This window comes from Opisthocomus hoazin, chromosome Z, assembly GCF_030867145.1.
Source record: "Opisthocomus hoazin isolate bOpiHoa1 chromosome Z, bOpiHoa1.hap1, whole genome shotgun sequence".
In the NCBI taxonomy this organism is placed as follows: domain Eukaryota; kingdom Metazoa; phylum Chordata; class Aves; order Opisthocomiformes; family Opisthocomidae; genus Opisthocomus; species Opisthocomus hoazin.
In genome coordinates, this window is record NC_134454.1 from 57,018,114 (window position 1) to 57,031,247 (window position 13,134).

At 39.6% G+C, this 13,134-nt stretch overlaps 1 protein-coding gene across 5 annotated transcripts in view; it reads left to right on the forward strand.

Annotated features, from left to right (window-relative positions):
* HOOK3 (hook microtubule tethering protein 3) overlaps positions 1-13,134 on the forward strand; it is a 107,540-nt gene that overhangs the window by 32,498 nt on the left and 61,908 nt on the right. For 4 of the 5 annotated variants that reach the window (XM_075411395.1, XM_075411398.1, XM_075411396.1 and 1 more), the window contains exons 3-4: positions 551-623; positions 10,331-10,381. In XM_075411395.1, the coding sequence (XP_075267510.1) occupies positions 551-623; positions 10,331-10,381 (124 nt within the window). Of the gene's footprint in view, positions 1-550; positions 624-7,964; positions 8,015-10,330; positions 10,382-13,134 lie in introns of those variants that run through there. The other variant, XM_075411400.1, reaches the window with a different exon arrangement.

Sequence of the window (13,134 nt, forward strand, 5' to 3'; positions counted from 1 at the left end):
TGAAAAGAGATTAGCAAAACCTGATGATGTTTGGTAGATGAAGTAATAATGAAGTGTGTTCTCAGTAGTAAATACTTTTTAACTCTTCTCACTGTACAAAGACAACATGTCTTTTTCAGTCTCCAGCTTCCCATTTAGAAGTTGAATAGTTGTAAACATATAGCAGTAGGGATCCATAACGTGTGGAAAAGTAATATTTTTTGTAACACTTTCAAGTAATGCAAGCAAATATTGCTCCAGTACCAGCTGATAAATTAGATGAAGAACTTACAGAGGGGAAAAACTGGCAAAGTGCGTTCCAAGTACAGCAGCTTTCTCAAAAGTATTGGCTACTGCTGGCACACAAATAAAGCTGTGCTGTCAACAGGGTGCAAGAAAACAGAGTAGCAACAGGATTCTGAACTACTATATATAGGCCGTGTATATAGTGGTGGATTCAGTGGTAGTAATTTAAAAAACCTCAGCCTGAGATGGGGGCTTAGCCACTAAGATATGCTCACAGTTTCTGTAACCTGTTTTTAATGAATATTCTACATTTTTTGTGTTTCAGAGATCCAGCTTACTTTGACGAAAACTGGCTGAACAGGATCAAAACAGAAGTAGGAGATAATTGGAGGCTAAAGGTATTTGACTTCCTTTGATTGTCTGCGAATGTGTGTTTCAGTTCTTCATACAGTATTCTATCTAAATGTTAGCGTATTTCTAAATTATCACCTTGCTTTGCAGTACAGCCTTTTGAATTATAGACCATTTTAATTACATTTATTTGTTTTTTATGTTGTTGTAGTCCTGCACAGTTTAGCAAAGAAAAAACGTTTGAAGTTTGTAAATAGGTTTCAATAATTTAAAAGGAAAATATTAAAATAAGTTTTATTCATCAGTTACCTCCCTTTGTTTTTCAAATATTGAATGAAAGATCTTTTTTAAATGCAAAGTGTGAAAGTAGCGTTAAAAAAAAAAAAAGAGCTTTGGGAAACAGCCCTACAAAGCCAGCAGAATAGTAAGCAATTTATTTACATGAAAATGGCAAAGTGTTGTTTCCTTTTACTTTATCAGCTCTGCACAACTACTGAGCTTTAGGAGAGGAAGTCATGTTTTTTCTCTGTTGTTTGTACTCAGCATGTTTTTAACCACAGTCTGTTTGCTGGGTCATTTGTATCACCTGGTATTCTAGTACATTCTCTGCAGGCCTTAAGACAATAAGGTGGTACTGCTGTACCCAAAGAACATAAATTCACATGCAGATGTCAGGTAGTTTCTGACCAATTTTGTTCAGAGAATGATACATCTGCCTTTCTAAATTGCCATTTCCAGCCTGACTACTTGGGGAAACAAAAAGGTTGTGCTTTTTGTGTTAGTTCATGCTTATTATAAAACCATTTTCTTCTAGCCACCAAAACCCTTCTGAGCATCTGGGGAAGGGCTACACCTGTGAAATGCTTTGGTACTTACAGGCTGATCAGCGTCACTGGCTGAACAGAAGGGACAGACAGATAACTGCTGCCTGAGACAAGGATGCAGCATACTGCTGCTGTGTATGTTTTGACTTGGCCAGCAGACCTGTCAGCCTGGTCTCTGCTGCCTGGCCAGCTGTGTGCAAGTCTGGGCTGCTTTAGAATGTCTTGTCTACCAGGGCTGCCAGCAAAAATGGGTACATTGATGAAGATATTTGACTGGCTGTTGGATGAAAGACCTAATCCCTAAAAAAGCTTGGTTAGTCCTTCTACTGCTTATAAAGCAGTTAATTTAAATGAATTTTTCAAAGAAGCTCATAGAACTGCAAATGAGCAGCTGGATACAAGGTTTTAGTTTTCTCAAAAATATTTCTGTGGCTTTTTTCTAAGGAATATTTAAGTCTTGGATGTTAAATTTGGAGAACAACAAATTGAGATCTGTTTGTTATAATAGCATTTCAGCTGATTTAAAGCAGAGCAGCAGCTTCTGTAACTTGTGGAGCTTGAGGAATAAATTTTTTTAGGTCTCCCACCAGTCTGGCAGATCCTAAGGCTTAGCAGGTGTGAATAAGAAAAAAAAAAAAAAGACTGCAATCTAGTTACTTCCTTACGTGATTGAGGTTGGAAAAACATTAGGTCAAATTTCAGTTTCTTGCTGATGCCATTCCTTCTTGTTTTTCTTTTATCCATGTAAACAAGAACTAGAGACTGATTATTTTTTTGTTTAAAACACATGTATACTCTAGCTTTTTTGTCTACTTCTTTTATATACCACTTCCTTTTTCAAGAAGAATACCAAAAGGGACAAATGTGATACTGTAACCAGGAAAGTAATTCCTATGCTTTGCCGACTGCTGTTCTTTATATAGGTGTAAACGCTATTAGTAATCTAGTTGTTCAAATGTCTATCAGTCAATCCGTCATTTGTAGCCTGGCTTGGAAGAACATTTTCAGTCTGTGTATTTCTATTTGTTTGTCACTAGATTTAAAATGTAGGCAACGTACTTCTGCGTGTCTCAATGATATAGATGTCCCTTCATTTTTTAAGAAGCACCATGAGAAAAGATAATAGGGTTATCTCACTACCTCGCAAGTCATGATAATGAGCTGTATTATAATCTTGTTGCAAAACATGGTTGGTCTTTGCCTCCAGTATCATATAGTGTGATAGTCACCACTTGTACAAGCTCTTGTTATAAAGAACCGCATAAAGGATCCAGTCTAGTAGGGGAAATAAGTTAAAACAACAAACCAAAATGTGATCTGCAGGTAATTCTACTGATGCCGTGAAAAGCCGGAACTGAAGACTCAATAGTCGGCAGACTATTAAGCAGGTATTCTTTATTGCGGCGCCGGGCACACGGGGGATCTCTCCTCCAAACGTGTGCACCGAAGAGACACAGTTACTAGATATTTATGCTATGTTAACATACATATTAATTACATTTCCAAGAAATGTTTATCGTAGTAATGGCTTTTCCGAGAATTCATTAATATATGGTAATGTCCATCGCACATGTTTGTTTGGCGTCTCTCGGCAGAGGTCTTCAGATTATCCTGCAGCCTCCTTATCTCTGTAGTTTGCATACCTGTTCTCCCAAGGCCCAGGCGCCTAAAGGGATTATTCAGGAGTCCCTTGTCTTGCAACCGTCCGAATTATTCACAAAGTACCAAGACTTGTTTCTGACCACCTGAAGTGATAACATCCCCTACATGTTACATTTGTTACATTTACAGTTATCACTACTTTGTGGACCTTTGTGTTAGAAGGGCCTCATACAGGTTAGTGTAGGCCTGATGCAGCCCTCCTAACCGCTGTTGGAAGAGATACTCGGAAAATCATGCGTTTGCTAACTTTGAATTGGATGCTGGCCTGTATAGGGAATAAACAAAATGATATGGCTCAGCTTTTCTTATTTTTTTTCGTTCAGCAGTTCACTTTCCTATAACTGCAAGAATGCCATCTTATTAAAAGTATTTTTCCTGCTGCTGTACCAGTTTAAAGCAAACGTATATATTCCCAGGGATGTCATTATGTTCTTGGTTTCAGGGCAGGATACAAAAAGGGAAATGTTAGATAGAATGCGGGGGACTTGCAGAGTGGGAGGCGTTCAGCGAGCATTCTGTGTCTTACAGCTGACCAAATATTTGTCTACTGTGTTAAGTAGAGAAACATGTGGTTACTTCTTTGTGGTTATAATTTCTGGGGCATAGCATACATCAGTGTACACAGCAGTTCATTTTCCCTTCGGCAACCAAAAACCCCTGCTCCTCCCTGCTGCCTTAACTGCAATTTTATGTTGTGGTAATAAAAGCCAAAAAACCCGCAAAAAAGAAAGATGTATTTCTTTCCTGATCTACAACTGAACACTTTAATATAGTCAAAGTTTAAACTGTACATACTAGTGTTTCATGCTGAAGAAGACATTTTGAAGATAAAACAGCCTTTATTGAAAATGGGTAACAGCACAGAAAACAATTCTGTTGACAAAATTTTGTTGCCAAGAATAGTTCAATGTCAAGTTGTACAGGAATACCAGTAACAGAACAGAACTTTAAACAGTTAATGATATAATACTCACATGTCAGTTCTGGAAATTACAGAATAAGTTGTTGACTGTCTGAGGGATGGGATTAAGCTGACACCACCCCATCCCCCATATTCCCCCTCATCCTTCCCCCTTTCAGTGTAGTTGTACCTAGCTTGGGAAAGGAAGGACATACATTGTTCGGCTTGATTTCTGACTCTTTTCTGGACTTCTTGCTTTGGCATTCAGACTACAGCATAAGTTTACTGTACATTTTTATTGATGTTTATAGTAGCAAGCAGTGTGTGTTCCATTAATGAATAGCACATTCAAACAATAGGAGCCACTAGACTTTCTGCAGCTAGTACAGTTTGAATGCCTTGTGTTTGATACAGTATTGCAAAATGAAATAATCAATGAAATTAGAGTACAGACTACTTAGTGCTGTAATCTAAGTAAACACACCTGATTTTTGAGAATTAATTTTGACTCCCTGCAGTAGTACAGTTATGTTTGCTCTGAAGTCTTTTACAGTACAAGCTAGGTTGACTGGTGGAGTATTGGAAGCTAGTTTTCAGTGTCCAGTGTCATCTTTCTGCTACTTTCTTGTTCCTTTGCAAGAGAAGGGAGCACTTATTCGTTAGCAACCGTTTAGATGTTTTGGTTTTTTTTTTCTGAGAAGGGTGGAAGCCTGTCACATCAATGCTTTTCTGCAAGCAGGAAGCAGAGATTATAGGCATATTGTAAACCAGCATTCATTTCTGTCAAAAAGATTATTAGCAACAGATACATTTAGTTCTGCTGTGATATACCCTTAATTCCTAAGTCAACAATATCTCCAAACATAAGTTATATGTGGAAACGCTCTCTGTGTTCAGAGCCACTTTCAGTTTATTTTTTTTATTGTCATTTAACTGAAGACAGTGTCTGTATCTGTTTTTTTGGGATTTCTTTTTGCAGAGAACAGCTAGGAGGGGAATGACCCCCAAAGCTGGTGGTATAGTCCCTCTCTAGGCTTTATTTATAGTCAATGAAGAGACAGGCTCCCACAGAATGCCATTTAAATAAATATAAATATTTGTAGAAAGGTTTGGGTTGGAGAGGACCTTATAAATCATCTTGTTCCGTCCCCCCTGCCACGGGCAGGGACACCTACCACTAGACCACCTCTCTCCAGCTTGGTCTTGAACACTTCCAGGGAGGGCGCAGCCACAGCTTCTCTGAGCAACCTGTTCCAGTGTTTCACCACCCTCAGAGTAAAGAATTTCTTTCTTCAATCTAGTTTAAATCTACCCTCTTTCAGTTTAAACCCATGACCTGTTGTTCTATCAACTACATGTTCATGTAAAAAGTCCTTCTCCAGCTTTCTTGTAGGCCTTCTTCAGGTACTGGAAGGCTGCTACAGGGTCTTCCCAGAGCCTTCTGTTCTCCAGGCTGAACAGCCCCAACTCTCTCAGCCTGTCCTAGTAGGAGAGGTGTTCCATCCCTCTGATCGTTTTTGTGGCCCTCCTCTGGACCTGATCCAACAGGTCCATGTCTTTCCTGTGCTGAGGGCTCCAGAGCTGGGCTCAGGACTCCAGGTGGAGTCTCACCAGAGCGGCGTAGGGAGGCAGAGTCACCTCCCTGGACGTGCTGGCTATGCTGCTTTTGATGCAGCCCAGGATATGGTTGGCCTTCTGGGCTGTGAGTGCATGTTGCTGGGTCATGTTGAGCTTCTCATCAACCAGCACCCCCAAGTCCTTCTCCTCAGGGCTCGTCCTCCTCTCAATGCATTCTCTGCCCAGCCTGTATTTGTGCTTAGATTAGAGCAGAAACCTAATGTATGTGGTGGGAATGATGCATGCATGCTTTTCTTCCCCTCTTTCCCCACCTTTAAGTGCAGCTGGCCTGAATATGTACCTTAATGAGATATATGAAGCTGATTGATTAAGAATTCTCTCACCGCTTGCAAGTGTGCCCTAGCAACACTTCCAGAGGTTATAAAGTTCTTAATTATAACCTGTCTGAAGGAAATTAGGTCTGTGCATAATTACCCAGGAAAGATACTGTTGAACAGTGTGTCAGAACATTGGGGTTCCCATTCAGACACTTCAGGACCTGAAATGTACAAAGAGAAGTTAATTTACACAGAGTCTTCAGCAAAAACATTATTTCAGTCATACTTGTGATATAAGGATAAATGAAAAATTGGTGACTGGCTATCATACTGTTAGAGAGAAAACAAGAGTTTAGATAACCCATGCTCCATTTATGTGGGCAATCACAAGCTTAAGGGCATTTCTACTGTCCACTTCATCAGGCTTTCCATTTCTTGTGCAAGTATATTGGTAAAGGTATAAATCTAGATGGAATACCATTACAGACCCTTAGTTTGGAACCAGTAAGTAAAACTGTATTAAATAAAAATAGAGATTTCATGGCCGGTGAGGAAAACAAAAAAAGGAGAAAAAAACCTGCAAACAGTAAGTCGTATGGTGTTGCCGGATCATAAGTTGCCTTCAGTAACCCAGGACACATCAACTCTCCTTTCATTCCAGTCAGTGTATCCAATTAATACTGTGTAATAAGGGTCAGTCTCATACTGAACACTGTGTGCTAACTATGTAGTACTAGACTACAGCCAAGATGGCTGTAAAGTGAGAGGATAACATAAGGAACGTCCACACAGCTCTGTTGTGGATAGTAGTGAAAATTAGATGTTCAAAGAAGGAATAATAACATGGAGGTTGCTTTTGTGGATGCATTAGTTGAAAGCTTAAAGCAAATGTCCTCTCCTTGATAGTATGAGATGGAAGAAATAAAGCAGGAAATGACAGATGGAAAAGACATTGAAAATTAATAGAGATTCATCTAGAAATAATTAATACTCTGTCTATTGTGAGTTGCAACAGCTTTTGAAGAGGATTAAAGCATAGTTGTCACTGGTTTGTTTTCTTTCTCCAGTGTTTCATGTCTTTTCCAACAGAGGTGTGGGTGCAGGGAATGGATGTGGAAGGGGTTGGGAGGGTAGTGTACGTGCTTTGTATGGAAAGGGAGGAAGTTGGGTTGATGCAAGCAAATAAGCCTCACATGTGATCATGGGCTGGTCTCCAAAGGATGATACAGTGCTTTATAGTCATGATCGGTATTGAAAATTCTATCTGTTGTATTCTACCACTGTGTGATTTAGTGGTCTTTGTTGACTAGTTATAGTTAGATTTCCCCCATGTGCTTAAGAAAAAGTAAAAAAAAAAAATTCTGAACAAACATCACCTGCTGTGATTTCAAATTCTGATGTAATTGGTTGTCTTTAACACTTTCTTGTGGTGGTGTTCATTTTCATTCGTGTCTGTTTGAAGTCTTCCTTTTATGAACTTACGCTATGACCTGACAAATGTTGCTGGAGCTGCTAAGTTAAATCTCAAAACAGAAAACATCTGTGGTAATTTCCCATGATGATTCTCTGTCAGTGGCAGTAGTATTCACTGCAGAGAAATGGGGGGGGGGGGGGGCCCGAGAAGAATCGAAAGTGCTTTGAGTGATACTGAGGATCATTGTTAAGTTTAGCCAGTCTGTAAAGAAGCTGCTTTAGCTTTATAATTGTCTGATTGTGTGCCAGGTACAAAGATGGTACAGTTAACTCTTGAAAGCGCATTATCCTAGTGCTTCTGATTGACAGTGGAATAAAATAGGAGCTCAAAGACAAGATGTTTTTTTGCAGTTTCTTTACTGTTTTCTTTTTCTGAGGGTGATGCCCTATATGTTAGTTTTGGTGACAGATCTTGATCAATACTGATTTTGTTCTAGCATCTCAACTCTTAGCTCTATGAAGGTTGTATGGAGGAAGATGACTATGTTTAAGGAATTTTAATTCAAACAATGCTTACAAGAAGCAAAGAAGTATTTTGTAGGCAGGTGCTTTCCATTTTGTTTCTCATTTTTTGGGATTATGTTCAAGTTTGAGGTTCCTCACAGTGTTCTCATCAGTAAACTGGACTTGAATTCTGCAGCATGGCCTTTGCGTTTCTGTGGCACTTTCTGCAGCACACTCAGGTAAATTACAAACTGGAAGATTTTAATGAATCAAGTTTGAAAATTATGTTCCAATCAGTGCAGTATTCTTTGTGGTGATTTGACATCAAAATCAAATTATTTACATTTCTTTAAATTCTTAAATCTGTTGCAGACTTCATTTGTGATTGTGCATAGCCTTTGAGAGGTGGTGGTGGTTGCTTTTGAGCAGACAGCTAGAAGATAGTTGTAGTTCTTACAGAAACATGATGTGTTATGTGTATTATTACAGAAGTAGTATGTATTTGGGAGTAGAAAGTGTAAACCTGAAAGTAAACTAATTATTATGCCGTTATGGGACGGAGAATAAATGTTGTTGTATACTTGCTATAGTGTAGCATCTCCAATTCTCATTCTAGGTTGTCAGAATATTTGATGTGCCACTTCTCAAGTCCAGGTGAATTTTTGTTTCTTGTATGAGTTAGTTCAGTGATTGTGAAGACAATCAGGCTGTTCTTATGTCTTAATAAGTGGTCAGCTTTTGCCACGTTTCCGGAAGGAAGTAGATTAATAGGGATAAGGTAATCAGATCATTATCACTTTGGATTTCATAGGTAAATCTTCTAATGTGGGTGTAACCTGTTCCTTTCTTGAGCTTTTCTTCGAAAAGAGCCTGGATTTTGCTTTCATAATCTTGTTTCGTATGTTGACTGTGTTGAAATGTTGAGTTTGTCCCTGGATTTTGGTATCGTGTTTCCTAACCATTTTCTGTGGTGTTTTCTCAGATCTTTTGGAGGATAGATGACTTCTGTCAGTGGACAGAATCTCCTAGCTGGATATTTTTCGAACGTAATGAAGAGTATAGAAGTTAATGTGGGCTTCAAAGATAGCTGGGATGTGAGAGTTTTCACTCTGCCTTCGTTATAGTTCCACAGTTTGGTGCTGTGGCTGCTGTTGTCGGCAACAGCACTTTGTGAATCCTAATTCAGCCAGGTTCAGCCTTTGCAGAACTTGTTTATAGACTTTGTAGGATCATTTAGGTTGGAAAACACCCTGAAGATCATTGAGTTCAACCACAAACCCAACACCGTAAATTCCACCACTAAATCATGTCCCCAAGCGCCACATCTACAGGTCTTATAAATACCTCCAGGGATGGTGGCTTAACCACTTCCCTAGGCAGCCTGTTCCAGTGCTTGGTGACCCTTTTGGTGAAGAAATTTTTCTGAATATCCGATCTAAACCTCCCCTGCCACAACTTGAGGCTGTTTCCTCTTGTCCTATCGCTTGGTACTTGGCAAAAGAGACCAATACCCACCTTGCTACAACCACCTCTCAGGTAGTTGTAGAAAGTCAAAAGGTCTCCTCTCAGTCTCCTGTTCTCAAGGCTAAACAACCCAGTTCCCTCAGCTGCTCTACTGTCACGTGAGAAGACAGTGCACTGCTACTGTTATCTGAATTCCTTGCTTAAATACTTGGACATTAATTCATGGGAATCTGTAGCAGTAACTTTTGGCAAATATTTGTTTTTTTCTAAATATCACCCGTGAGATAGTTAGGGCATTTTTATAATTTTTAAATATACTCTTTGTCTCAGAGACTTGATGTAAATGGATTTTTGCTGGAAATGGAGCGGTACTCAGCACTAGAGAAGTGTAGCATATATTCTATACAGCAGGAGACACTTCACTGATGCCATTGGTTATGCAAGTGAACAGAAGCTATCTTTATATGGCAGCTAAGACATTGCTGAGAAATGTGAATTTTCCTTTGATACTGTAAGATAGACATTCAATTGTAAAGAGCTGGGGGGGAATGAACAAAAATGAAAGAACTAAGAGGACGAATTATTGAGAAAGTTAATGAATTAAGCTTTCATAAGTTGGGAATAGAGGACAATATTAAGCAGTAGCTGGTTGTGATTTGGAGGAGGAGGTATATCTCTGCAGAAAGGAGATCACCAGGATACTTTAAGAGAAGAAAGGAGGGAAAGAATGTTTCAGCTTCTGGATACAAAAATAATCCTAAAATAAACAAGTGGTCCGTGTAAGATTCATGCTTTAAAGGCTCATCTAAAGCCTATGCAAGGCAATGTGATGTTTTTCATAAATTTAAATGGGGCCTGTCAGTTAATAAAGACTTATGATCAGGTCTGGAAGTCTGATCATAAGGGACTATTGCATAACTTTCATGATTTAATGATAAATTAAACTGCTCAAAGGGAAAGTCTCATTGTGGAAGTAGATGTGATTGTGTGATTCTTTTGTGTGATTCTTCTGTGATTACCTACTTTATGATAATTTCTCTGTAATTTATTTCCTGCATTTATTGTATGTCCTCCTTGTTCTTGTCAAATAGGTAAGCAACCTGAAGAAAGTTTTAAAAGGAATATTGGATTACAACCATGAGGTAAGAACATTTGAAGTGATCTACATCTACATTCCTGTTTGTTACATATTTTAGCTAACCTGTTTAGTGTGAATTGTATTGTACTGACTAAGTTCTAACTTTTTTTTTTCAAAGTATTTGGCATACAGTGTGTTTTATGGCCTATTCTCAGCTGTTAGCCTTTTCTAAAACTTCTCACCTGCTTTATTGAATACTCAGAGCTTACAGAGGAGTCAGATGTGCAAATTCTGTCAGGCAAACAGTAGATGTCTTTGCTTACTATGTTTTGATGATAGGCTTTAACAGGTGATGATAAGCTTTTTGATGATAGGCTGTGATTGATTTTTTTTTTTAAATATTTTTTTCTCCTCTGTTCCAACTAAAGACTGCCTTTTTCATGTATTTTTGTTTTCTCTTGAACAGAGAACATTTTTAGCCTCTCCTCACATTAAAATTTTTAATGAAATGTTTTAATCCTGGCGTATTCGAGTCTGCCGTTTGCATTTTCTCTTACACTATTGAGCAAACTCAGAGGTGAACCACTCCAGAGGAGATATAGTACAGTATTTTTTTCAGTGATGAGTCTGCAGCTGAATTACACTTCTAGTTTCAGTGACGTTTTGAGGCAAAGGGATCTGTACAGGCCGCACCACAAAACCCATAATATGTATGTTCTGAACATTGCTTGTCTCAAAATACTAGCTTGTTATAAATACTTTGGAGAGGAACATATGTGATAACAAACATTTAAAAATGAACAGATTTGCAGAAAGGCTTTTGACACTGTCTCCCATAACATCTTCCTAGAGAAGCTCAGGAAGTGTGGGCTGGATGAGTGGTCAGTGAGGCGGATTGAGAAGTGGCTGAATGGCAGAACTCAGAGGGTTGTCATCGGTATCGTGAGCCTAGCTGGAGGCCGGTAACTAGTGGTGTCCCTCAGGGGTAAATACTGGGCCCAGTCTTGTTCAACTTCTTCATCAACGACCTGGATGAAGAGTTAGAATGTACCCTCAGCAAGTTTGCTAATGACACAAAACTGGGAGGAGTGGTAGATACACCAGAAGGCTGTGCTGCCATTCAGCGTGACCTGGACAGGCTGGAAAGCTGGGCAGAGAGGAACCTGATGAGGTCCAGCAAGGGCAAGTGCAGGGTCCTGCACCTGGGGAGGAACAACCCCATGCATCAGTACAGGCTTGGGGTGGACCTGCTTGAGTGCAGCTCTGCAGAGAGGGACCTGGGAGTGCTGGTGGACGACAGGTTGACCATGAGCCAGCAGTGTGCCCTGGTTGCCAAGAAAGCTAATGAGGTCCTGGGATGCATTAGGAGGAGTGTGGCCAGCAGGTCGAGGGAGGTTCTCCTTCCCCTCTACACTGCCCTAGTGAGGCCCCATCTGGAGTACTGTGTCCAGTTCTGGGCTCCCCACTTCAAGAAAGATGAGGAGCTACTGGAGAGAGTCCAGAGGAGGGCTACAAGGATGATGAGGGGACTGGAGCATCTCTCCTACGAGGAGAGGCTGAGGGAGCTGGGCTTGTTCAGCCTGAAGAAGAGAAGGCTGCAAGGGGACCTAATAAATGCTTATAAATATCTCAAGGTTGGGTGTCAGGAGAATGGGACTAGACTCTGTTCAGTTGTGCCCAGCGACAGGACAAGGGGCAATGGGCACAAACTGAAGCAGAGGAAGTTCCGTCTGAATACGAGGAAGAACTTCTTCCCTCTGAGGGTGATGGAGCCCTGGCACAGGCTGCCCAGGGAGGTTGTGGAGTCTCCTTCTCTGGAGATATTCAAGACCCGCCTGGACAAGGTCCTGTGCAGCCTGCTGTAAGCGACCCTGCTTCGGCAGGGGGGTTGGACTAGATGACCCACAGAGGTCTCTTCCAACCCCGAACATTCTGTGATTCTGTGAAAGAAAATGCTAGACTCGTAAGCTCATATTCAGTAAATGGCCAGGTGTCCATGTTGAAATAGATTTTGGAAATTGATAGTTAAGGAAGCTAGTCATAGCTCACAATGCTAGAAAGAAACAAGCAAGTTTTTTGTTATAGAAAATAAATACTACTGTGACAAAGTGATGCCATCTTCTTTTCATCTGGTTTGTATGTATGACGATTAAGTTCCTAATGTGAAAACTTTACTACTAAGCAAGTTTTGAACTGTTTCAAGCTCATAAAGTTCTGCAAAGGTAGTTCACATATAGAAGTTTGACTGGATTTTTGTTTGGTTTCTTTTTTTTTATCTGAAGTCAATTCTTACGGTGATAGTGGAGATGATCTCGAGTCTACTACTAATCTTGGTTTTGTTTTCCTCAACATGATTCGCTCTCCTAGCAGTCACCTACAAAAATATATTTGTGAATGTAGATGGATTTTACCTGATGTAGCTAAAAGCCATTGATATATGTTAATTTTGTTCATCTTCAAAAATTAAAAAATGTGTGTCACATTCAGGAGGACAGTCTTTCAGTAGCTATCCTGCATTGCTATCTTTGTCAACTATAGTATGGAAGAACAAGAAGCCAGTTGCCTATTTATAGCTTGCATGCTTTGTTATGCCCCAGTAAACTTGCTGCAGAACACTGCTGCTCTGGAGTTCAAACTTTTTTTTTTGTAAGGGTCTTTTATATTTATTTTTTAACAAAGGGGAAAATACTTGTTAGCATCTCAAGATATTTATTGCAGAGTCTGTCTTTCATTTTCATATTTAATTCCACAAAAAGAAAAAAAAGAAAGAAAATTATATTTCATGTTTATTTCAAAATCCCTTAATTACATCTTTGC